This window comes from Lathamus discolor, chromosome 3 (genome assembly GCF_037157495.1).
Source record: "Lathamus discolor isolate bLatDis1 chromosome 3, bLatDis1.hap1, whole genome shotgun sequence".
In the NCBI taxonomy this organism is placed as follows: Eukaryota; Metazoa; Chordata; class Aves; order Psittaciformes; family Psittacidae; genus Lathamus; species Lathamus discolor.
In genome coordinates this window covers 56,545,537-56,568,609 of record NC_088886.1, presented here as the reverse complement: position 1 = coordinate 56,568,609, position 23,073 = coordinate 56,545,537, and the positions used below count along the sequence as shown (strand labels likewise).

The 23,073-nt window shown below is 38.2% G+C and overlaps 1 protein-coding gene across 7 annotated transcripts in view; it reads left to right on the top strand.

Moving 5' to 3' along the window:
• Positions 1–17,743, top strand: part of EVI5 (ecotropic viral integration site 5) — a 79,605-nt gene extending 61,862 nt beyond the window's left edge. For all 7 annotated transcript variants that reach the window (XM_065675387.1, XM_065675389.1, XM_065675392.1 and 4 more), the window contains one exon: positions 16,484–17,743. In XM_065675387.1, coding sequence (XP_065531459.1) covers positions 16,484–16,789 — 306 coding nt within the window. In that variant the 3' untranslated portion in view covers positions 16,790–17,743. The remainder of the gene's footprint in view (positions 1–16,483) is intronic.
• The last annotated feature ends 5,330 nt before the right edge of the window (positions 17,744–23,073 follow it).

Genomic DNA, 23,073 nt, shown 5'->3' with positions numbered 1-23,073 from the left:
TCTGTCAATAAGTACATAAACTTTGTTGCCCTGTCTTTGGCACAGGAGAAAGAAGGTCTGGTGGGCTCTATGCTCTGACACTTGTCTTTGCAGTTAATGTGCTTTAACTGATGTAACATAAATGGCATGACTACACAGGCTTTGAAATATTTGTACCATGGGATGCATGCTCTCAGGCTGCAAAAGAAGTGCTAGTACCTCAGGAAAGTTCTCTTTGATTAGACACTGTAATGTCAAGTGAAAGCAACTTTCATGAAACATTGCAATTCAAGAAAGTATCTCGCTTCAGTAGGTAGTACTGAAGCAAAGCAGTTACTGTATGTAGCAAGTTTGGACTGTTACAAGTTTCCATTAAGTAAAGTTGAAGGTTTAAGAAAAACTAGGATAAACCTTGAACTAGTTGTTACTTACTGCAGCATAAATCACATACTAGAGAAAAAAAAAGGAGGAGGTTCTTTGTAGTTTGCCGCACCCTACTTTGAATTCAAAACTGAATGGAATTAAATGATTTATAAACTGCTGAAGTTCTGCATTTCATGCACTACCCCTCTGTACATGCAGTCACTTTATTACACAGCAGCTGTCTCTGCTTCCTGTTGGATGTTGCAAGGCTTGTATGTGTTACCTAGATTACAGGAGTGGCACAAAAGATTAGAATTGACATGCTTACCCACAAGCTATGCTGGCAGACCACAAGACACCTTTGGAGACAAAAGCAAGTGGTTTCCAGTCTTACAGACTTTGTGATTTAGTACTGAAGTGTTTAAATTGTATTTCATGTGAAACTTTGTAAAGTTGGTCATACTGTTAGCCGAGTTTTGTCTCTTGGAATGCTTTAATGAGTTTGTTTTGTGGTTAGATTTCAGTTTCTTATTTATACAAATGTAGGTTTATTTTAGTCTTCCGACAATTTTCATATTAAAAGCTGAATTGTGCCTGATACCTATGCAAGGCCTCAAAACCAAGCAGCCTGTTCAATTTGTGATTGTGGAGCATTATTCCATGAGGCTATGATTCCGCTCTGTGTTGGACACCTACGTTAGGGGACAGCTTTATGAAGGGGAGGAGCAATGTACAGAAACTTAGTGCTTTCTTCACTTAGCATGCACTTTTTCCTTAGAAAGCAGGAATGCAGGTATTAAAGGTAACTTTTCAAAATCCATTTTTGAATGGATTTTTTAACCTTTTCCAGTACTCAAGGGATCCAGTAGTTGTGGAGTTTTTTTAACTCAGAAGCAGTTGAAGAATACTTGGAGCTTAGTGATGCCTTTTGTTTTAGGGTTTTTGGGTTTTATGACAAAATATTCTTTACAATGCTAGCAGAAACAGAATACAGCACTAGTTTTCTCCCAGCTGTTCCTCTGTAGCGAGCAGCCTTGCAGTATCTGGAGGGGGCCTATAAGGATGCTGGGGAGGGACTCTTCCTTAGGGACTGTAGTGATAGGACAAGGGGTGGCGGGTTAAAACTTAAACAGGGGAAGTTTAGATTGGATATAAGGAGGAAGTTCTTTACTGTGAGGGGGGTGAAGCACTGGAAGGGGTTGCCCGAGGAAGTTGTGAATGCTTCATCCCTGGCAGTGTTCAAGGCCACGTCGGACAGAGCCTTGGATGACATGGTTTAGTGTGAGGTGTCCCTCAAGGCCACGCTGGACAGAGCCTTGGATGAGATGGTTTAGTGTGAGGTTTCCTTGCCCATGGCAGGGAGGTTGGAACTAGATGATCTTAAGGTCCTTCCCAACCCTATCTATTCTATGATTCTATATACTCTTAAATAATTGCTTGAAATATTTTGAGGGGAAGCAAGGATGAGATTGTTTTCTAATGTGCAAATCTTATGCACGTTTGTTTGGTATTTGAATGAAAAACAAAATCTTGATGTTGGCATGGCACATTGTTACAACACTCAGAAAACCTGCAAACTGCCCATGTTAACAGAATCTCAGCACTGCTGATGAAAAGATGATGACAGGTGACTGGAACATTATTATTATTCCACAGAAATAATTTTCTGAGGCTTTTAAAAGGCTTTATAGTAGAACATTTAATTGTCTGGTGGCTATTTTTGCATTATGGCAGTGCATAAAAGGGGGTATTTCTTGAAGTCTTTCCCATTTTCGGTGTCTGAAAACTTGATGGTTCTTCAAAGAAGCAGTGACTACTAGTCTGCAATTCATCGCACATAAGTATAGTTTATCTAGGAATGGATCTGATATTATGTTTTAAGAACCTAATGCAGTCAGTAAGATTCTGATACAGGTGCTATCTCATGGTCTGATCTTGCTCCTGGTGGGCTAACATTTTAAGATTGGCTTAATGAAAAGAGATATAAAAGTTGGAGATTAAATACTATGCTTTTAAAGGATTTTGCTTGTATAAATAAGATTCAAGACACTTTAAGTAATTACTTGGAGGATAAATAATGCATAAGTTATGACCAAAGGGGTAATTGGTAATATGGCTGAGTTTTGCAACTTGGGTTAGCTTTCTAGGTTTTCACTGCTGAAACTAAATGGAGAAGGGAAAGTAAACTGTAGCCATCAGTGTGAAGGATTAAAAAACTCCCAAACCCCACCTATATAGGCCACATCATACAACACCTAAATGAAATTCAGTGCACTATAGTACATTGTACTTATAGTACAGGAGGAAGGTTTAAATCATGTTAATGTTCTTTTGGTCTTACCTACCATACAAGTGTATGATACTTAAGCTGTGTTTAAAAGCTGCCAAATTATTTCCTCCTTGGTTCTTTTAAATTATTAGCTAGTAATCTGAAATCGGTATGAACCAGTGGGAGGTTCTGGTCTCCAGCACAGTTTGGTCCAGGTTGTTCTCTGTTTACAAACAGCTAAATGATGAGTCCTGCATTGTCCATAGATGAGCACAAAATTATGATGCTACTTGTGACCCACTGGTGTCGCGCAAGATGGGTTGGCCACTTCTAGCAGCATTCCTGGCTCCTGGCTTCTCTTGCAATAATAGTATCTGGGCTTGATGATGGGATGCCAGCAGTAAGCATAATTCCTTTCCTCTTCCCTTGAGTCAGATTCAGTGCTTACCAAATCAAACATTCTCTTACTGAAGCACCACTAGACTACATTCAGAAGCAGGGTAAATAACTTTGAACTTCGTCCTGCTGGAGTTGGACTGCTGGTGGCGAGTCACTTGTTCTGTATGTGCCTATGCTGTGTTGCAGTCATGACTGTAGTGTGGGCGTATTTTTAAGTAACTTAAAGCTATGAATGAGTTGTATGTAGCTTTGCATGATGGAGACAGAAGGATTAGCTGGGGAGATGAATTTTAGTTGAAGTTCAACCTACTAGAATGCTTTTTCAAGTTCTTCTCTGAAGATGTATTTATAGGGTAATAGAAGTGCATCAGATCACATGGGCAAATGAGAATGAGAGATCAGATTTATCAGCATTTAGAATCCTTTGATCAGAACTAAGGAGAGAATAGCAAGTCCAAAAAGTCCTAATACTCTTTTGGTAAAATTTATAATTGGATATAATGCTCTTTCACTCAGTCTCTTGCTAACTCATTTTCCCCCCTTTTTTTCGGCAGGAGTGTACTATTTGCTTTCCACGTAGTACAAGCAGATATATATTTGTCTCTTGGCAAGCGTAATTTTACTTGCTTGCTTTTATAAAACCAGCTAAGCTTTGTGGGAGTTATTTCAGTCAATTTTTACATGGTTTTCACTTCACCATTCTCACTAAAATTGATGTTTGTTAAAGGTCCTGTATTTAATACTTGCAAAGCACTTTTCTCCATAGTGACTGGAATCCCATTAACACCTAATAGTTTGTTTCACTAGACAAATGCTTGCAAAATATGTGGCTTTCTATAAATGTTTTCTTACTTGATAAGAAATGTTGTCCCTGAAAGGAAATATGTTAGCCTTCAGATTTACAAAGTAAGCATTTCAACTTGCGGTGGAAGTTTATAGCACAATAAATCATGTGCTTTTCTTTTACCATATCTTGCAAGCACAGTTGGACAAGAGACCATCAGATTTTTTCCTCCCCACAAGTAAAGTTCGTGCAAGGCTGCTGGGCAGCTAAAAATGTAGTTGCTTTACTAGCATGTGTCAAAGTCGCAGAGCCTCTGTGCTGCCAGAGTCTGATTTAAGTGGTTGTGGTCAGTCTGAGGAACCTGTGATATGATAAGATAGCATTTGTGAGGTCATGTGGTTTGCAAGCACCCAATCTCATTTAGCAGCTTTGTCTACATAGGATAGTTAAATATGTACTGTATGCTTTAGAAAAGTGAACTGCTTTATTCCTTTAACTCTGCTTGTACCTGAGAGTCAGAGATGTTACACTGGCTTGATGATACCAAGATTGTTACAGATGTGTAAGACTGAATAGATTGGGAGGCTTAATTCTCCAGTAATTTTCTCCAGTTTATTTACCCTGCTCTTAATAAAACAGCTAGCTTTGGAAACTGGCTTAACTAAGCTATCAACACAGGCAGAAGTGTTATTGCAGAGTGGATTCCCTGTATATTTTATGAACATCAGTTGTTTAATTCAGTTAATTTTGAATGGGAATTCATAGTATAATGAACACAGCTGTGTTACACTTGTGATGGTATTCCGTTCCACAGACCTTTGGTTAAAACCTCCAGCTTTGTATCAGGTAAGGTCAATTCCTTTCCCTTCCCCCAGTAACACCACCATCAACAAAATATCTTCCGTTTGTCATGAGAGTGAAGGAAACCTCTAAATGTGAACAGTGTAACCAGGACATTGATGCAGTCAGCCCTCAAACAGAATAGGTATGACTTTTTTCACATCAATGAGGGCAAAAGTTTTTGGTATAAAACTTAACTGTTTTGCTGATGCTACTGACAGATTAGATTCTGTGGTAAAATACATGAAAATTGGTGATGGTTCTCTTTGCAAACATTTCCCCCTTTTTTTCTGACTCTATCCTACTGTGTCAAAGCCCTAGATTTGTCTTGCTGTGCAATATAGTAGTCCCTGCTTGCAGCAGGAGAGATTAATATAGCTAGCTATACTTAAGGTACCTGTTTAGAGTTTGTCTGGATTGCCAAAGCAAGAGAAGTGATTGTAGATAAAGTTATTTCATGATCATAGCAATAATGCTTATCTCTTGACTGTTGAAGCTTTGTGACCTGTCTGCTGTAGTAGGGATATGTCAGGGTCTCTCCTGTGTCTCTGCCTATAAATCAAGTTTTGGGGATTGAAGACTGGAGAAATTGAGGTTCTATTGGTTTGAATTTATCTGAGTAGTTGTTCCTTGAAAAATAAATAAATAAAATTGTGTTAGCAGCCATACATGAGTGCCATCTACAAAACAAACAAGCTTAGGAGAGGAATGCTATGTATTAGCTTATAATATGTCTCTGTAAATTTATCTGAATGTAAGTGGGGCAAACAGTGGAAATGTGGTGGAAACCTCTCCTGAAGTCCTTTTATAAGTCTCAGAATGGCAGCCAGCACTGATGGAAGTAATTTCTGCAGTCAGAGGCAAAACTAAATGTTACTTAGTCCATTTAAAAAATGCTGAGTTTAACTCCTGCTTTAAAAGGACCGAGTAAAAGTGCAAAATGGTCATTTCCTGTAACTGTTGCCTATAATGGGCACATTTTCAGTCTCTGTATAAGCTAGTACATTCTAGTTAATGCTGGAGGTTTCAGTAACTTTTTGTATTCGTAGATGGGATTTGTAGGGAGAAGGAGCATTGAATTTAGGTAGTTCCTTGAATATAACAATTGCATTATTTTCAGTGTGATCATGCTGCTGTTTTAACATATTTTTGATACCACGTCCTCACTCCAAATAAACACTTTCATTAGAACTTCTTGTAGGAAGAGTTGCTGGGAACTTTCCTTCTATTTATCAAGTAGCAATTTATAGGAACTTCCCAGGGCTAAATCAGCTTAGAACTTTTTTTGGAATTGCATACAATCTCACAGCAAAAAACTTGTCAGATCTTAGAAAGATTCCCTTAATAGATAAAGTCTGGCTTATGGTTACCAAAGACTGATTTCTTTTGAAAAAAGCTTTAAAGTTGGATACTTCCTTAGCGCTGTTGCTATTTCAATTGCATATTTGATACAGAACTTCAAAGTTTAATTTGATTACACAGCACTCGATCAAAACCAGATTCTTCAGCCTTATATGCAGTGATCAAAAAGTCATGACCTCCCATTGATCGCTTTATTGGTTTCCTGTTCTGATTCACTGGAAACCTTCTGATCTGAGCACTTGTTGCTAGTTTTAATCTTTGTCACGTTTACAATGCAGCAGACCTGTCTATGGTAAAACTGATACGCAACATGCATTTAACATGTTTCCATTTGGCTGAAGTGCTTTTTAACTGATAATGTTGAAAAGCCGCTTTTTATAAAAACTTTAGTCAGGAACTGTAAGAGTACATTCGGAGCAATATGAAATAAATAGCAGGACAACAGGAGAAGGGCTTTCTTTTACTACATTACAACTATTTCCTAGATTTTACTTAAACTTTCTGACATCCACGGGGATTTTACAAAGCATTTTATACTACTGTGAGACTGAATATGACTTAAAGAAGCTGGCAGTTAAAAAGAGAGTCCAAATATTGAAGTGCTATTAAAAAGCCCAGAAGTCTGAGATGACTCAGTTTGGAAATTTTTTGCAGCTCTTTGCTTTTCACTTGTGACACATGCTGCAATAGTTTGAACTCTGTCTAGTGATATGCTCAGCAAAGTTTTTTTGAGATAAATATTTCAGGTTGTATACCAGTTCTGTTCTTGGTCGTTCTTTTAAAAGTATGAGTTTCAAAACTAAAGTAATTATTCCCTTAAACAGTAGTTGATCACATACATGAGCTTGGATTCCAAAGAGTTAATGGTGCATGGGGCAGATTCACCAAATGTTGTAGTACCTAATGACTCTTGCTTTCAGTCCTAATATAGATGACAAAAGAAATCTAAAAATTCTCAGTCCAGAGGCTCTTAAGATTTTTATCTTTGAAGTACAGCAACCATTTTGGTACAACCAAAGAAAAGCAGTCTAGGTCTGTTCACGTGTATAGTATTGTCATTCACTGCTGTTCTTCTTTGAGCCCACAAAAGGCCAATCAAACCTGGAGTTTAATACTTGCTCTGACTTCTGATCATGTTCTGTTGTTGCCTGTTGACTTAAATTTGGGGTTCTGTTTCAAGGTGGTTTGCTGCATTTGCTGTAACAAGTGTATAGGTCAGACTGCAACTATATTAGATTGAGTTCAATTTATGAACTCCAGAAAGAGTGGTACTGTTTTGAGATAGTGCAGATCAAGAAGTTCAGACACGTAGGAGTGCAGCTTGGCTCTTCCTATGAGGGTACTACAGGGATTGGCTAACAACTTCATTTCAAAAGTCATTGCCAGACTCCCTAAAAATCAGCATTTTGTTTATCTGACTGAAACTTCTGCTGAGTGAAAATTTTTAGATAAGGAAATTAATTTCCACATTTAAAGGATATCAAAGACAAAACTATGTCTTAAAATAAATAAGCCTCCATGGTAAATGAAACGTGTAATAGAGATTTATTAACTACTAACCAAAGGAAGCAATTTTGCAAACAGCTTTTGAAATGCTCTCACTGCGTGTTATTTGTAAGCACGATCAAGACATTTCCTGCTTTCTGAAGTCACAGTGCATAATACACTGAATGGTTTTTTACAGAGTAATTTGTTTGCTCTATTTTGCTTAACTAGTCTGATATGTTAAATGAGACTGATTAGAATCTTGAGTGCTGCCTTACAAAAATCCCTTCTGGGGTGGGGGAAAGGCAAAAGCAAAGACATCATAAGGATATATAATGGTGACTCCAATCTACTAAACCCCAAATTTATGTCCAACCCCCACCCCGAACACTTCAGGCTAACTTGAATATTTGTAGTTCAGGTGAACTGCAAGGGGAATAAGTATTTTTATCCTCATTAGTATTGTAGTAAAACTTCCCTGAAATATTTTTTTCAGAGTTTCTGAATGCACTTTTAAATGTATTCGCTTTCGTCCTTATGTCCCTGACTCTGACAACCCACTGGAATGTTTTGAACAACTTTATTTCAACAAAATCTAGCTATTTTGCGGGATTTTCTGAATTTTGACATGACATTAAATCTTGGAGAAAGGAGCAGTAAAGAGAGCAGCATAGTAAAACTTCCTATTTGAGAATATAATTGTCTACTGTATCAATTACAAAATTAGATCTCAAGCTGACTTTTTTAGGAAATCTGAGAAGATTCAAAGTTGTCCTGGAAGAGGTTTAATAATTTAAATTAAAAAAAAAAAAAAAAAAAGACAACACTGTGAAACTAATAAACGAGATGTAACCTATTTTCTGAATTTCTCTACTAAGGATATCTCTGACTGTTGCAGATCTTTTCCATATCTGCTTCACAATGAAAGGAAAAGATGTTCATTGTGATTTCCCCCCCCCCCCGTCTTTTTTTTCTTTTTACTATTCCTTATATATTCCTTTGAGGTCTAAAAAAATTATTCCAATTTAGTTTTTAAATCTCTAGAGTTATATATGGCATTGGAGAATCCAAATGGTCTTGGTAAGAGATGTGGGGGTGGCCATCTCTGCAGCTTTCAGAGAAGGGAAGCCCATACTGTTCCTCTCAGCTATCATCTTTCAAACAGTGAGTCCACGATATTAGGGCCTCTTCCTCTGGAGGGACAGCAGCGATCAGGTAACAAGAGTAAGCAGGGTAAATAAGAGTTCCTGGTTTCAGTGTCTGGTTGGTTTGGGCATCTTGAATAATCCAGTTCCAAGAATGACCCTTGTCTGACATTGCTCATGGCTGTTATTTACAAGTTAATCCTAATTATGCCTGCATTTATGGCTGTGGCTTTAGAAAAAAAAAACCCTTAATGTTCACTGAAGTGAAACAGGAAATTGACTGACACTGAAATAAAAGCCGCAACTTTGAGCTTTGTCTTAATACAGTTACAATTATAACACGTTTCTAATTTAACAGACCTTTTTCAAATTTCTTGTTAAATTTGCTAGAGAATGCTTCACTGTTTCTACACAAAAAATGTTTCCATATGCAGTATGTGTTGCTGACTTATTTTACACATAATCTTGAGAGCCATACAAGTCATCAGGAAGCTCTCAAAAGACTATCCTCTGTAATTTGCATATGATCCTTATGTTTGGGTAAAATCTCTCATTCTTGAGGAAAATTAAGAATGTCTTTAATGTTGGGTTTTGGATTAAATTTTGATGCAGAATATATGAAACCATACTTAGGCTTTTTTTAAACCTCAGACTTTTCAAAGATCAATAAGCAATGGCTTTTGTTAAAATGCTCTGATATAGTTCTGTCACAATGCATGCGTAGCAGTTCCTTTCATATATAGAAGCTAATTCTGCTGGGGAACTTGAGAAACCCCATTTGCATTGTAGCTCTAGGGCCATTAAACTTGTTAAGAATTACATGGATGATGGATTGCTAATATTATTTTCTGCAACTGTTCATTTAGCTCAAGATGTCTCCATTTGTGCAGTGTTCATGTTGCAATGGTTTCGGTATGAATGTGGCTCACTGTTGAAGTACAATTGTATATTTAAAAACGGGCTTCAGAAAGCTTAAGATATATAAGGAGTCGCTTATATTCATGAAAGTGGAAAAAAGTAGCATGAAAATGCCTGCAACTTTAACCTTCATTCTTTTTGTGTGCATGTGCAGAAATGCTTCTGGATGTAATATTTGGTAATATAATATATGACTTACTGGACATATTTGCCTGGCCTGATACATTGTCTCCCAGATGACAATGTATTTTCTATTAATTCAGTTTGAGACGCTGCAACTGCTTTTTCTGAGATAAGCATTTTTGCAAAAGATGTTACCGAGAGCTTAATATTAAAGAAGTGATGTTGTATTAATATATGCCTTAAACTAGAGTGATCTTGTCGCAATGGAGAGGGTCAGCAGTAAGTAGCAATCAGCTCTTAAGTATAATAAGGGATCCCGTTAGATGCTGCGGAATTTTTAAGAACTTTAGTTAAACTGTTTTTATTTATGTTAAATGTGATTATAATTTAATAGATCATAACTGATAATTGGTTTGTAATTAGATTTTGACTTCTTAATCTCTCTTTTCATGTTGCCAAGGTCACGTTTTTTATATGAATTACAGGTCAGATATTTGAAAACACTTATGACTTGTTTCTCTTCAACTAAATGTGGTTAAATCATACTTTCAGCAACATTCTGGTTTTCTTTTGAATCATGTATGGTTTTTAAGCAGGAAATCTTACTAAGACTTCCTACTGTTACTAAGGTGGAGACAGAGAGAGCTCTGATTTTTTTAGATTCCTCTAAAAGAAGCACTGAGAATTCACCATCTTTATTCTTTAAATAACAATTTAACATCCTGCCTTCTGCCAAAACCAATTTTGTTCACCCAAGGCAGTGTTCATATTTGTACCATATTTTGATCTCACTCGTGTATTGCTTGCTTATCCTACTGTAAGTAAGTTTAATATTTATTGGTAATCTTTGTTAAAACTATTGTTTACTACTTCAGAATTGAGTATACTTCAAGAATTAGTCAGTAGAGCCTTCTGAAGAGAGCAAAAAGTAATAGTTTGACTTCTTTGCACCACTGAATTCCTTGCTTTAAAAATAAATTAAAAATTACAGGTTACAACATAAGTGTCTCCCAGAGCTTCAGTAGAAGTTTCTTTAACAAAGTCTCACTTGGAAGTGTGACTCATGTTCTCTAGTTAAAAAGCAAAGGGGCTGAGAAATGTAACTTGCTGGCAACTGATTAGCATGCTTCAAAAGCTGCTGTATGATTTAAGATGGAAGAACTTGTGAATTGTACTATAACTTCTAAATTTCTCTTTACTGTTTTTCCCTCATGCCTGGCTTGATGAGGCAGTCAGCATCAGGTAAGAAAGTTTATTCTGAGGTTCAAGGATCTGACTGTTAGCCATTTTTCAGCTCTTCTGAATTTGTGAAAGTACACTGTTAAGCTTTGAAGAATATATAAAATTTAATTTTTTTCATATGCTGACCAGTAGGACAGATAGTTTGTCTTTAAAATGCTGAATTCTTTAGATACAAGAAGGTATATAAATTCAAACATTATTATTGTTAAGATTCTGTTCTTGACTCAGGTTGCTTTTGAATTGGTAATGATAACAAACATTTTGGTCAAATAATGTTATCTTTTTAAAGACCACATACACGTGCTGTAGTGAAAACTGGATTGAAGCTGCAGTCATACAGACAATATGACCTGAATTTGAGAATTAAAAGCAAAACATGTGGGTTTACCAGACCTAGGTTTTTTTACAGATGTGATCAGATTTGCGATTCTTACAAAACCAGAGCAGTAAAAACAGCCAGGGTTCATTTGAATGTCACTTGGTGGGGTGACAGAGGTCTAGTTCCCTTCACAAAGGGAAAAAGAGGTCAAACCCCAAACTGAGAAGGCTTTAACCGGTATTTGCCCTCTGTACAAAAGAGAACAGAAGTGATAGACCCTGGGGTGTAAGTCCATCCTCTGCTCAACATCGCTGCAAGAAAAAGGGCTGTTCTTTTTCCTGCAGGTGTAATGATAAGGATACCATAGAACTAGAGTTTGGGAAGGGCAGAAGTTGTGTTTGGATTGGGTCTATGTGTGCTCCCCTCACGCCCTCAAGTCCTTAGTCAGATTTCCCATTATCTTGATATCCTTGGCTACATGAATAACAAGATCTTGGCATAATACTTTACTTCCTACTAAGCTCTTTTTCCATGTTCAGATAAAACACTGACAGCAATAATCTCAAAAAGTCCCTCTTAAAAAGATGCCAGATGAACTTCACTGTGAATTGGCAAAATCTAAGGCATACCTACACAATTGGCAGTTAAAGATAGGAAAGATCTTTTTGAAAGAGTTGTTGCTGAGAGTCCTCAGACATCATTGCTTAGAATGCAGCAGTAGCGAAAACAGACAAGACAATGTTGGACTTCAATAGGAAGTGTATTAGAAACAAAATAAAATGTTTTATAGTGCTACTACAAAACCTTGGGTATAGAGAGCGTAAAAAAGGTCTTTAGGGAAGTTAAAGGGCAACTAAAATGATCAGTCATCTTGAGTACTGCCTGCTCATGACACTAAAAAGGCTTAGGAATCATCTGTTTTAGAGAGCAGGCTGAAGGAGGCATTATGACTTAAGTTAAAGAGTTGTGTCTGCAGAACTGCATTTCAACACTTGTTCCTGCACTACTAGAATTTGGAGACAATTCCTGAAACAGGGAGATTAGTTTAAAACAAATCAAGGAATTGCTGGAACTTACTGTCACAGAAAGCTGTAGAGGTAGACAGTAAATAGAAAAATTACATCACTTGTGGACAGCTGGTCTATAAATGGATGCTGAAGCACCTAGGAAGAAATACATTCTCATGTCTGCTACAACAGTTTCTGGACAAGTGAGGCGGGGCTTGGCAGTATGAAGGGAATCGGTTGCAAAAACTGGTCATATTCACATGCTTTCCCTTAAAAACAAAACCACATGAAAGTCTTGTCACTGTTGGAAACAAGAACATTAGGCTGATGGACCATTGCCCTGAGCCGGTAGAACACGTATGTGCCCATCTTTAAAAAAGGTACTGCTTTTTCTATTAGAAATGGAGAGCCTCACTTGCTAGGCTATAAGTTATGTAGAGTACAAAATTTTAATTTTAAGAAACCTCTGGTTTTAGATCCTTTAACTGGTATAAGACGCTGGTATCTAATTGCATTTGAGCACATGCTGTCTAGAAGTAGTTCCAAATGTTTTGAGAAGCCTTACAAAGCCTTTTGGCTGCAACAGAAATTGCAGATTATCGGGCTTCTTCAGAAATGCTCCTGAACAAATATTAGATTGAGGTGCCGCTGAAAGTATCATCAACACTGAAACTACACAAAACTGAAAATAGTGTACAGCTGACCCCAGTCTATTCTGTTGGATAGTTTTAATTTCTTGGAGATTAGCTGCTTACATCAATATTCATTTATAAAAACAAAAATTAAGGTGCAAATCAGATTCTACCTTCAATTGAAGAACTTAAATATTTTCAAGATTAAAGTGACAAATTTCTAACTGTAAAATAAAAATAACATTCTTTTGAAGACTAGTTTTTGTGATAAATTTGTGTACTGATATTTAATGTAACTTAATGCATTTGGATTCGAACGACAGCACTTAGATTTTTAACAATTGCAGTAATTTTGGCAGGTACAGAACTGCAGATCATCAGGCTCCTTCAGAAATGCTCCTGAAATTCAGTTTCTCAAACTGAAAATGGTTGTTATTAGAACAGTAACATGCATCCCACTGCCCAGGCTTTTTACACATCTCACTGAAATGCAGACTATCTTTCAAGTTGGAAGTGATCCTGGTAGGCCTTTAGACTAACTGCCTGCTTAAAACAGGATCAGCACTGAACTCAAAGCAGGGATTAGGGCTTTGTCAGTTGGGTGTTGAAACCCACTGAAGATGGAGAGTATGCAATCTCTAAACAACCTGTTTGATTCCTAACTGGCTTTGCAGCAACTCTTTTCCTTTCATATTCAAACGCAGTCTTGTGTTTTGCATTATGATTAATGTCTCTTCTCCCACCATACAATTCAGTGAAGAACCAGTTCTCTGTTTTCTCAAGGTGCTTCTGCCTTAAGACAGGAGTTAAGGAGTTAAAGGCTTCTACCCCTTAACTGTGTTGTTACTTCTCCACTGAATCTACTAATGAATATCTTGTACTGAGGAAGGAGTGAGGTAGCAAGTGCAGAATAGCACAGATGCCAGATAAGAATCGGTTCCCATGATGTACTGACTATGCCCCTGTCTGTACCGCCTAGTATGCAGTAAGTTTTCATCCCTGCTCAGGGACACTGCTGATTTGTGTTTAGCCTTGTGTGTCAGGACCTCTACAGCAGTGTTGCTTTCCAGCCTGTCTGTCCCCATAATACAGACAAATTCTATGCTACAGTGTTTGTCTCTGCTCCTGGCTGAGATGAAGTTTTTTAAGCAGTAGTGTAAGTTAATGAAACTACATGACCGTCAGCAGACTTGTCAGATATATTCTCTACTGTACATTCATGTTTCTCTCTAGCAGTCTGGCTCACCTTGATTCTGAGGAGTACTTGAGAAAAAGGGCAGGCAAGTGTGAATCTCCAGGTCAAAAGAAGTGTTCCTGGAAGGTCACAGACACTGCATCTTTTCATTAGAATAACAGGAGATAGCAACACACTGTTTTCCCAGACTCACTTTAAGAATTGGCAGAGTGTGTCTATTCATGATTGTTTCACTAGCACCATTTTCCACAGACTCTCATTTGGTGTTTGGAAAGGCTACTGCCTAAAACCATGAAGCCATGATTTTGTTATGTTACGTAAATACATTCATCTAAAGGTATTGTGTTGAAGACTTCAGGAAAACAGTTGAGGTCATTGGACCAACTTTCTGAAGATTCAAAACAACTAACATTGACTGTCAGCTTTATAATTGCAGGTGAAGCAATGGCTTAATTATGCATACCTAAAAATGTATTTCTTACTCTAATTGGAATTTGTAGTGGGGCTTTTTTCTGTGGTGAGGGTGGGGAGAAATTGTTGGGTTTGGTTTTGTTTTTCTGTGGCTTCTTTCCTTAGTGACTAAAATTGATAGCTGTTTTGGAAACTTCATGTGGTAGCTAATCTGATCAGATTGCAGGATATTTTGAGGGATAGTATTTCCAACTAACACAAGAATCTCTGTATTAGGCTTTCTGTATCTAGGTATGTAAGCTAGTAAAAATCTATTCCAGGTATATGTTACTGTCCAGGTTCTAATATTTGGTAAAAGCTGATTTCACTTACATCATGTATTCTGCTGTGTAGGTGTGGAACTTTTTTGTTTTGCTTGCCTTTACACAGCAAGGTTGTCATGGAACAACTACAGCCTATGCGTATGTGAAGAAAATGCAAAAAACTAACATTAATACATGTAGTTACCACCAAGGTTTAGATTTACAGCATATACCCATATTCCTAACAGGAATGTTTTGATATAGATTAAAAGCTCGAACTTTTATATGCTGTTAATATCTGATTTGATGGCTTCTAACATGATGATGACTTTTGATCTTTTTTCAACTCCTTTTTATTCTCATCTTTTGCCCAAGCCCATGGTAAGTACAGAGATTCCTTCTTCCCTGAATGGACAGGTAAAATCTTCTGTTGGTGTCAATAGCAAGGACTCACATGCATTTTTATTAAATTTAATATTGCTTCAGACTTCTGAAACTACTAATAGATTTATGTGAAGAAGCTCTTCAGACCTTTACTTCTTTTCCAGGTCTTTCTCACTGTGAAAAGTCACTTACAAAATAGCATTTGGTGCATCGTCCTTTTTAAGCTTCCAGAATGACATTAGGAAGTTGCTATAATGCATTTTTAATGTTTTTCTGCATCCTTGGAATTTTTAGCTTAATACTGTTAAATTGTCAGACTGACCATGATGTAGTTGCTACTAAAAACTAGCAAAACTGAAATTATTCTAAAAAAACCCACCAAAAACCCAAACTCATGCCTCAGGATTACTTCAGTGAGTTCAATTATTTTCCCTAAATTAACAGGGACTTTTCAGATTTCAGAGCTTTAGGTTTTACTTTTGAATAGCTTGAATGCATGGTTGTAACAGTTTATCATTCTGCAGTACGCTTTGAATTAAAGTGTTACCATATCTGTCATGGTCTGAAAATCATTTTTGTCTTGTTTGATGTTATCTTAAAATAGGAACTACAATCTGTTTATGCTGTGCAAAGATAAGTTTCATACTTCTTGATTTGAAAGCTTATTGGGTCTGATCTAGATAATGAAAAGACACTAAGTCTTGCAGTGTGGAGAGAACTAAGCATATTCTCTGGTTTTGGGTTTCTTTCTTATGGCTATGTGGAGCTGGCAATATACACTTGGGACCCTGCTCTTTAGGACTGGGGGAGGAGTTTTCTCAAATGAGATGTTAGGTGATAAGGAGGGAAAAAATGGAGCTGTAAAAGTAGGATGTCAGAACAAATAGGTCACTCTAAAAAACTAACTATAAACCATCCTTGTGGGGATATTAAAGATGCAGTAAATAGTCCAGAAGAATCTGTCATTCTAGGTGATTCTAGGTACCTTGATTATTAAACCTTAAAACTGAAGTGCTCTAGGAGTGGAAGGAGAATTTTGGAAAATTCCAAGTACTATTTAAGACATTCTTTCAAGGTCTGTCCTTGTGCAGCCAGAAGTAAGAAATCACTTTATTCTCATCCCAGCTGAGTTTCAGATGTGCTACTTGTAGAATTTGGTCCAGTAAGACATCAATAATATATTTTCTGAAAGTACGTTTTGGTTTATTTTTTTTGGTTTGGGTTTTGTTGTGGGGGTGGGTGTTTGAGGGGTTCTGAAGGGGTTTTTTGTTACTACCAAACTCTTCAACTCTGATTAACTGTTAACTTCTGCTTTTTCTAACAGATCAAATGTCTCAAAGGCCAGAGAGACTTCTCAGACCAACCCACTTTTGATGGGATTCACATTGTCAACCATTTCACAGGAGATGATGAATCATTTCATTCTTCTGATGAAGATTTTATAACTAACTCCATACAGGAGAGTGGGGTGAGCTTTCATCTACATAGGAGGACTGGTCAGATGGCTTTGGATCACACAGTTGTAGACAGCAGTGACAGTGATACTGAAGAAAGTGCCCTTCAGACTGAGAACTCGGACAAGATGGTTTCCAAGCAGAGAAGAATGGAATCTTACTCTACTACTGTGTGATTATCACTGTGACTAGCATTGAAGACTCTCATATTTCTTTTAAGGGTGAAATTGTCAGAAAAAACAGCTGCTGGACAGTTTCAGTTAATCTGGTCTGGCCTGTGATAAATACATACATGTACTGTCTATCTGCCTTCTCTCTTTGCCAAATCTTGCTAATGATACACCATTGCCATAAAACAGGCTGGGAAGAAGTTGATGGATGACAGTTCTGACAGTATTACTGAATGTTCCTTGGTTTAGAAACTGCAAATATATAATTTCTTTAATGTGTGAGAACCATTTTCGCTGTTCACAAACAGGGATTATTTTCCTCAAAAGAAATTGCTCTTGTGCAATATTTTATGCTCTGAACAAATGTGTATGTTTTACATGGTTATCCATTTGTGATCAAGATGGACCCTAGTAAACCATCTGATCATGACACATTATCTATATATATATTAAGCTTCTCAATTACTTTTGTTTTTACTGAAGTTATTGGATGCCCACAGAAGGCTTGAAAAAGGAGCCTTTATCTGTACTAGTTCATATATGCAAATAATGGTCACTAATGTCATAAAGGTGTTTTTCACCATTTTCACTTAAAACTATGTGCATCTGCTTTTGATGTTGCTAAATGATATCTGGTCTGAATATATTAATTACAATAATGTTTATTTTGTACATATTTATATATCTACACTGAGCTGAAAATGTATATTACAGCATTTTATATGAGGAATGTAAATGTTGCAATATTACTGTCTGGTATTCTAACAGGAACTGAATTCTGTATATATACACACACTAGAAATTAATTACTAAATAAAGGCTAAACACTAACTTTACATTAAGTTTCAGCCTAGCTACACTAACAGGTTCATGTCAGAAATGCTTGTTCAAAACACTATTGACTGAAATCTTTTACCTTCATATATATGTAATGAAAATAAATTTTTCATGATTTAACAACGTTGCAGCATTTACTGTTTAGTCACTTCTAAGCTACAGCCCTTGGTTACAGCATAGTTACTTGCTGGCTCTAGATTAGAGTGGTAGTTCAAATAAGGTGAAAAATTACCCATGTCTTACAGTTAGTTCTAATTAAGTGCAATGCAAATATGTAAGTTCAGTTGTCTTAAAGTTTTATATTACAGAGCTGTCTCAGAAATAAGCTATTGATCCTGTCACCAAATAGCTGCAATTCACCGAAGCAGTTAAGAGATGAGATGAACATTTTGCCTTCATGCTTTCCTGAAAATTGAGATCCAGTAAAATGGTCCTAGCTTCTTGAACAGAACAGGATATTCTACTGTTGTCATATGAACACTTGCTTGCCCTCTCAGACATATTCCAGTCAAGAATAATCTTAGTAGCAGCTAATTATTGCTAGCTTATGTAATTAAACAATCCTTATGACTACTTCTCTGGCAATGTTTGCAACTATTCTATTAATTAAGAAACAGTAGGTACTGCTAGCACATATGCTAATTGTTTTGCAACCCTGGAGGACCAGTGTAGTTGTTTAAAATTGCCAAAGCATGGAAGCATACTGCTGAATGCAGCTGTTAGTCCTGTTAGTACTTTCTTTGTGCGGACACATTCAAAATAGAACAGCATAACTGAGGAGATAAAAAATGTTTAAAGAATGATAGAGAAGGCTGCATGGAAGAAGTGCATTCTGGGCATCTCAACAGTATTATCTGACCCAAGTGCAATCTAATTTAAATCTTCAAGTGGATGACTAATTCCAATTTACTTGATTTCTGCAGCTCCTAATATGCTTCAGTATTTCTGCAAAATTTCCCCACATCCTACCAAGGAATATGTTGTTCCCAGTATAGCCTGTGGAAACAGCCATCTCTGAGGTGGTTTAGCTGTCTGATTCTGATCTCTCTTGGAAATTTCATGTATGCAAAACCACATCAGGAGCACTTTTTTTTTTTTTTTTTTTGCCTTTTTTTCCTTCCAATGAGCATCTGGTAATTTATGTTTGCACCTGGATAATTGTTGCCCAGAAGGCTAGGTGACAGATGCCTTGTTGCCTGTCATCAATACCAGCTGCAAGTCTCTCCTAAAGGTAATGTTCTATAATAAGTGGCAGGCGCAAAATTCAGTTGGAGAGCCATAAAAATCCTGTGTGTTTGAACAGTGAAGTGTTATGATTTTGCAATAACTGCCTTACTGTTCAGGTGATAGCAAATGAGATTAGTTGGCAAGGGTTATTTCCTGAACTTGTGTGGTTTTGAAGTTTACTAATAGAATAAATACTGAATAACAGCATAAATAAAAACATCAAGGGAAAAGCAAAAGTCCTTACCCAACTAACTGCATCTCTTTTAGTGATGGTGAATCACTGGACATGCTACAGCTTCAGAAGACTTAGTTATGCAGAGTATCCTAGGAGGACAACCCATGGGAGGCTGTTCAGAATCACCCTGCTTTTTCTGCAACTCTTTTGCCAAAACACGACACTGATCTCTTTGCTCATGTGTATTGCAATTTGAATGCGCACCAGAATAATGTCAAATCATCAACAGCACAGATAAAATATTAACGTCAATAAATAAAGCATGCTAATTACCATGATCTTGCTTGCATGAACTTCTAACAATGCCTTTCCCTTCGATTTGCTTTTACAGGCATCCTGTAAGAGCTCAATGTGAATGCTAAAAGCATAGGGTAAAGAAAGCATGTAATCATAAAAACTTCAGATTTTTGACATCACAAGTGCTGCAGCTGAGAACAAGTGAAGCAGGGAAGGAAGGTGCCCTACTACATGCAGAGCTTCCATGTAAATTATGCTCTCATATGTGGTAGTGAAAATGATTCTGCTTTCCAAACTGATAATCCAGTGTCTCCACTAGGTAGAGAAGCCTCAATGATTACATTTTGTTATTTTTTGGGCTAAGGGAGTGAATATTTTAGATCCTAATAGCATTTATGATTAGACACCTTTTTACTTAAGTAATTTCATTTCACATATTAGAAGTTTGTAACATTTGTGAAAAATTTGGAACATGATTGTTTGGGAGAAAGCACACCTGTGAAGTCAAGAAGCATGTATTATTACACAGCTCAACAGCTATGAAAGCGATTAAAAGAATTATCCACATAGGGGGTTGCATAAATCAAACAAAAATGCTTTGTAAATCTTGTATTATTGAACTTAACCTGTATTCAGCCCTTTTGTGGAGCCACAGCATAGAAGAAATTACACGTTTCTCTGGGATTTTAATGTAGTCACTGTTCTATATCAGAGACTATGCCAGTGCTTAGTGAAATTTGATGCTCATACACCATTTGTATTTCAAGCTAGAATGACCTAAAGATACTTTAGCATAAAAATATCCACATTTTTGACTGGATGCGCTGCCCATTCTGTTACCTGTGGAGGCTCCAAATAATGTAACTGTTTCTAGGAGAAGGTAGAAGATAATGCAAATCCCCTAGGAAAGCCATTAGGCTAGTCCTGGAGACTAAAATAATAACAACTACCACTACCATCTATAAACTAGAAGTTACTACAATGTAAGTGGAAATTACAGTGTTATATTTAATTATGCAATAGCTACACCAGCTATGTGTATTGAAAGGAAGAGGAAAGCTATGTATTACCTGGAATTAAGTAACTTCATAACTGTTCTGTGCAATACTTTTATTAGTATAATTGCACCATTATATCTTTTGTAGTTCTCTAATGGGTTTGGTTGATTGGGGGGTTTGGATTTTTTTACAAACTAGCTCAAGACATAAAAAAAATCAGTGAAATACACTGACACAGTAGTCTGTAAAACCAGAGATTTGGAATGGTGAAATGAAAAGCACACGGTAAGTTGACTTTCAACATAGCCTCTATGTAGCATGAAGATTCAGCTTCAGTGTGGAGAAAACATGTTAATATATGCTTACCTATGCATACACGGACACTGATTGACTAAGATCCAAGATAACAGGAGCATAACACACTCCCTTCCCAGAAGGAAGTACCTCATTTCACAATTATGAAAAACAAAAGCAATGTGGCATTCTCTTAGGATTGTGTACTGTTGCATAAGTGAATGAAATTTCTAGTACCCCAATATGAGAATTAAAATTCCCAAGACCATTTTGCATAGTCTACATTCTGTAAGCCATTGATTCAGCTTTCTTCTGTTCATAATGGAGGCAAGTTCTGGATCTGCTCCTTCCCCAGACTGGAATCCCTCTTTTCATTCCATCCTCCAACACCAGTTCATGCTCACAGTGATCATTGCTTTTCTGATCTGCTCTGACAGCAGGAGAAGTTACTTTGTTTACTCCAGCAATAAAAAAAAAAATAAATAAATAAATAAAAAAGGCTATCAAAATCACTGATTAATGTCTCACATATTTACACCACATGTTTGCGCCACAAGGAGAAATATAAAGAAGACAGTGATATGAAGCTGGAGGTGGTGGTGTGGGGAGAATTGTGAATTGCTTCTCCTTCTCTATGTACCAAGCACCTAACCTGTGAAATCCTGTTCTTCAGATCCTTCCTCCCAAAGTGTCTCATCACTCCTGAACATGAAGATCTCATCTGCATCCCACCATCTCTGGTGTGTTATCCAATGTCTTAGCTCTAATGGTGACATCAGGCAGATGCTGTGAACAGTGTAGTAAATTACATTGAGGAGCTCTCCAGTGTTAAGCATGACTGTAACATAATTTCACCCTACCTTAGACTCTTCCTTTTCTTTATTTCTTCCTCTCTTTTGTCACTATGAGGTAATGATTGTGTACTTACCATTGCCTTCAACTGTATCTTACCAAATGTTTAACTTTCAATATTATGCTCGCTTTGGGGGATGCATTAGAACAGCTTTGTTAAAACCTCACCACCTACACTTCACATGAATTACATCCCTCCATCAACTCAGGACACTGGGGTACAGAATACTTGGTACTGTCACACAGCTCTTGCAGTGTCTCATGATGATACAAGAGCATCTTAAAGGTTACTTTACAAATAGTAAGCTTTAAGGTTTAACCTTTAGGTTCAACCTAAATAATCAACCAAGAACAAGAGCTTAGTCTCTTCACCAATGTTCAGCGTGCTGTTACTAGAGGTAGCAAGCTCCCGTCAGAGGTGGAAAGAGCCCTGGGACAATGGCTAAGGTGTGGAAATTGCCTTCAGGCCTTACCTATGGACTGCAGCAGCTGCAGCACTTTTCTTTCAGTCCCTTGCTCTGCAGAGATGGCAACCTAGTGATATTTCTGGGTTGCAAGATAAAATGCATGAGGGGGGGCAATAAAAAGGGCTGGAAATCCATGAGATGTGAGAAGATCACAAATTGCAGCATCAGCCAGGGCCAGCAAAGCCCCGGAACCTGTGTGCAGCTCCCAGTGCTAAGGCACTCTCCTGGGCAGAGCAGCAGCAAGGGGTGACAAAGGCTCCCCTCAGCACTCCATTCAGGGATCCCCTTAAGGACCCTCCTCAGCGCTCCCCTCAATGCTCCCCTTCAGGGCTCCCCTCAGGGCTCCCCTTAAGGACTCTCTTCAGGGCTCCCCTCAGGACTCCCCTCAGCGCCCCCCTCAAGGACACCTCTCAGGACTCTCTTCAAGGACTCCCCTCAGGACTCCCCTCAGGGCTCCCCTCAGGACACCCCTCAGGGCTCCATCTCAGGACTGCCCTCAGTGCTCCCCTCAAGGACACTCCTCAGGACTCTCAAGGACTCCCCTCAGGGCTCCCCTCAAGACTCCCCTCAGGACTCCCCTCAGGACTCCATCTCAGGACTCCCCTCAGTGCTCTCCTCTGGGCTCCCTCTCAGGGCTCCATCTCAAGACTCCCCTCAGGGCTCCCTCTAAGGGCTCCCCTCAAGGACTACCCCTCAGGACTCCCCTTAAGAGCTCCCCTCAAGGCTCCCCTCAGGACTCCACCTCAGGACTCCACCACAGGGCTCCCCTCAGGACTCCCCTAAGCACTCCACTTCAGGGCTTCCCTAAGGGTTCCCCCTCAGGGCTCCCCTTAAGGACTCCTCTCAGGGCTCCCCTTAAGGACTCCTCACAAGCACTCTCCTCAGGACTCTCCTCAGGGCTCGCTCTGAGGGCTACACCTCAGGGCTCCCTTCAGAGCTCTCTTTAAGGGCTCCCCTCAAGGGCTCCCCTCAGGACTCCTCTCAGGGCTCCCCTTAAGGGCTGCCCCAACCCAGGGCTCCCCTCAGAGGGGTGAGGGAGCAGGGGCCGTTTTCCGCCTCTCCCGGCCTCGAGCGCCCGCCGCAGGCGGAAGGAGTTACGTGAGGGAGCGAGCGGTACCGGCGGCCTGTGCTCGCACCCCGCGC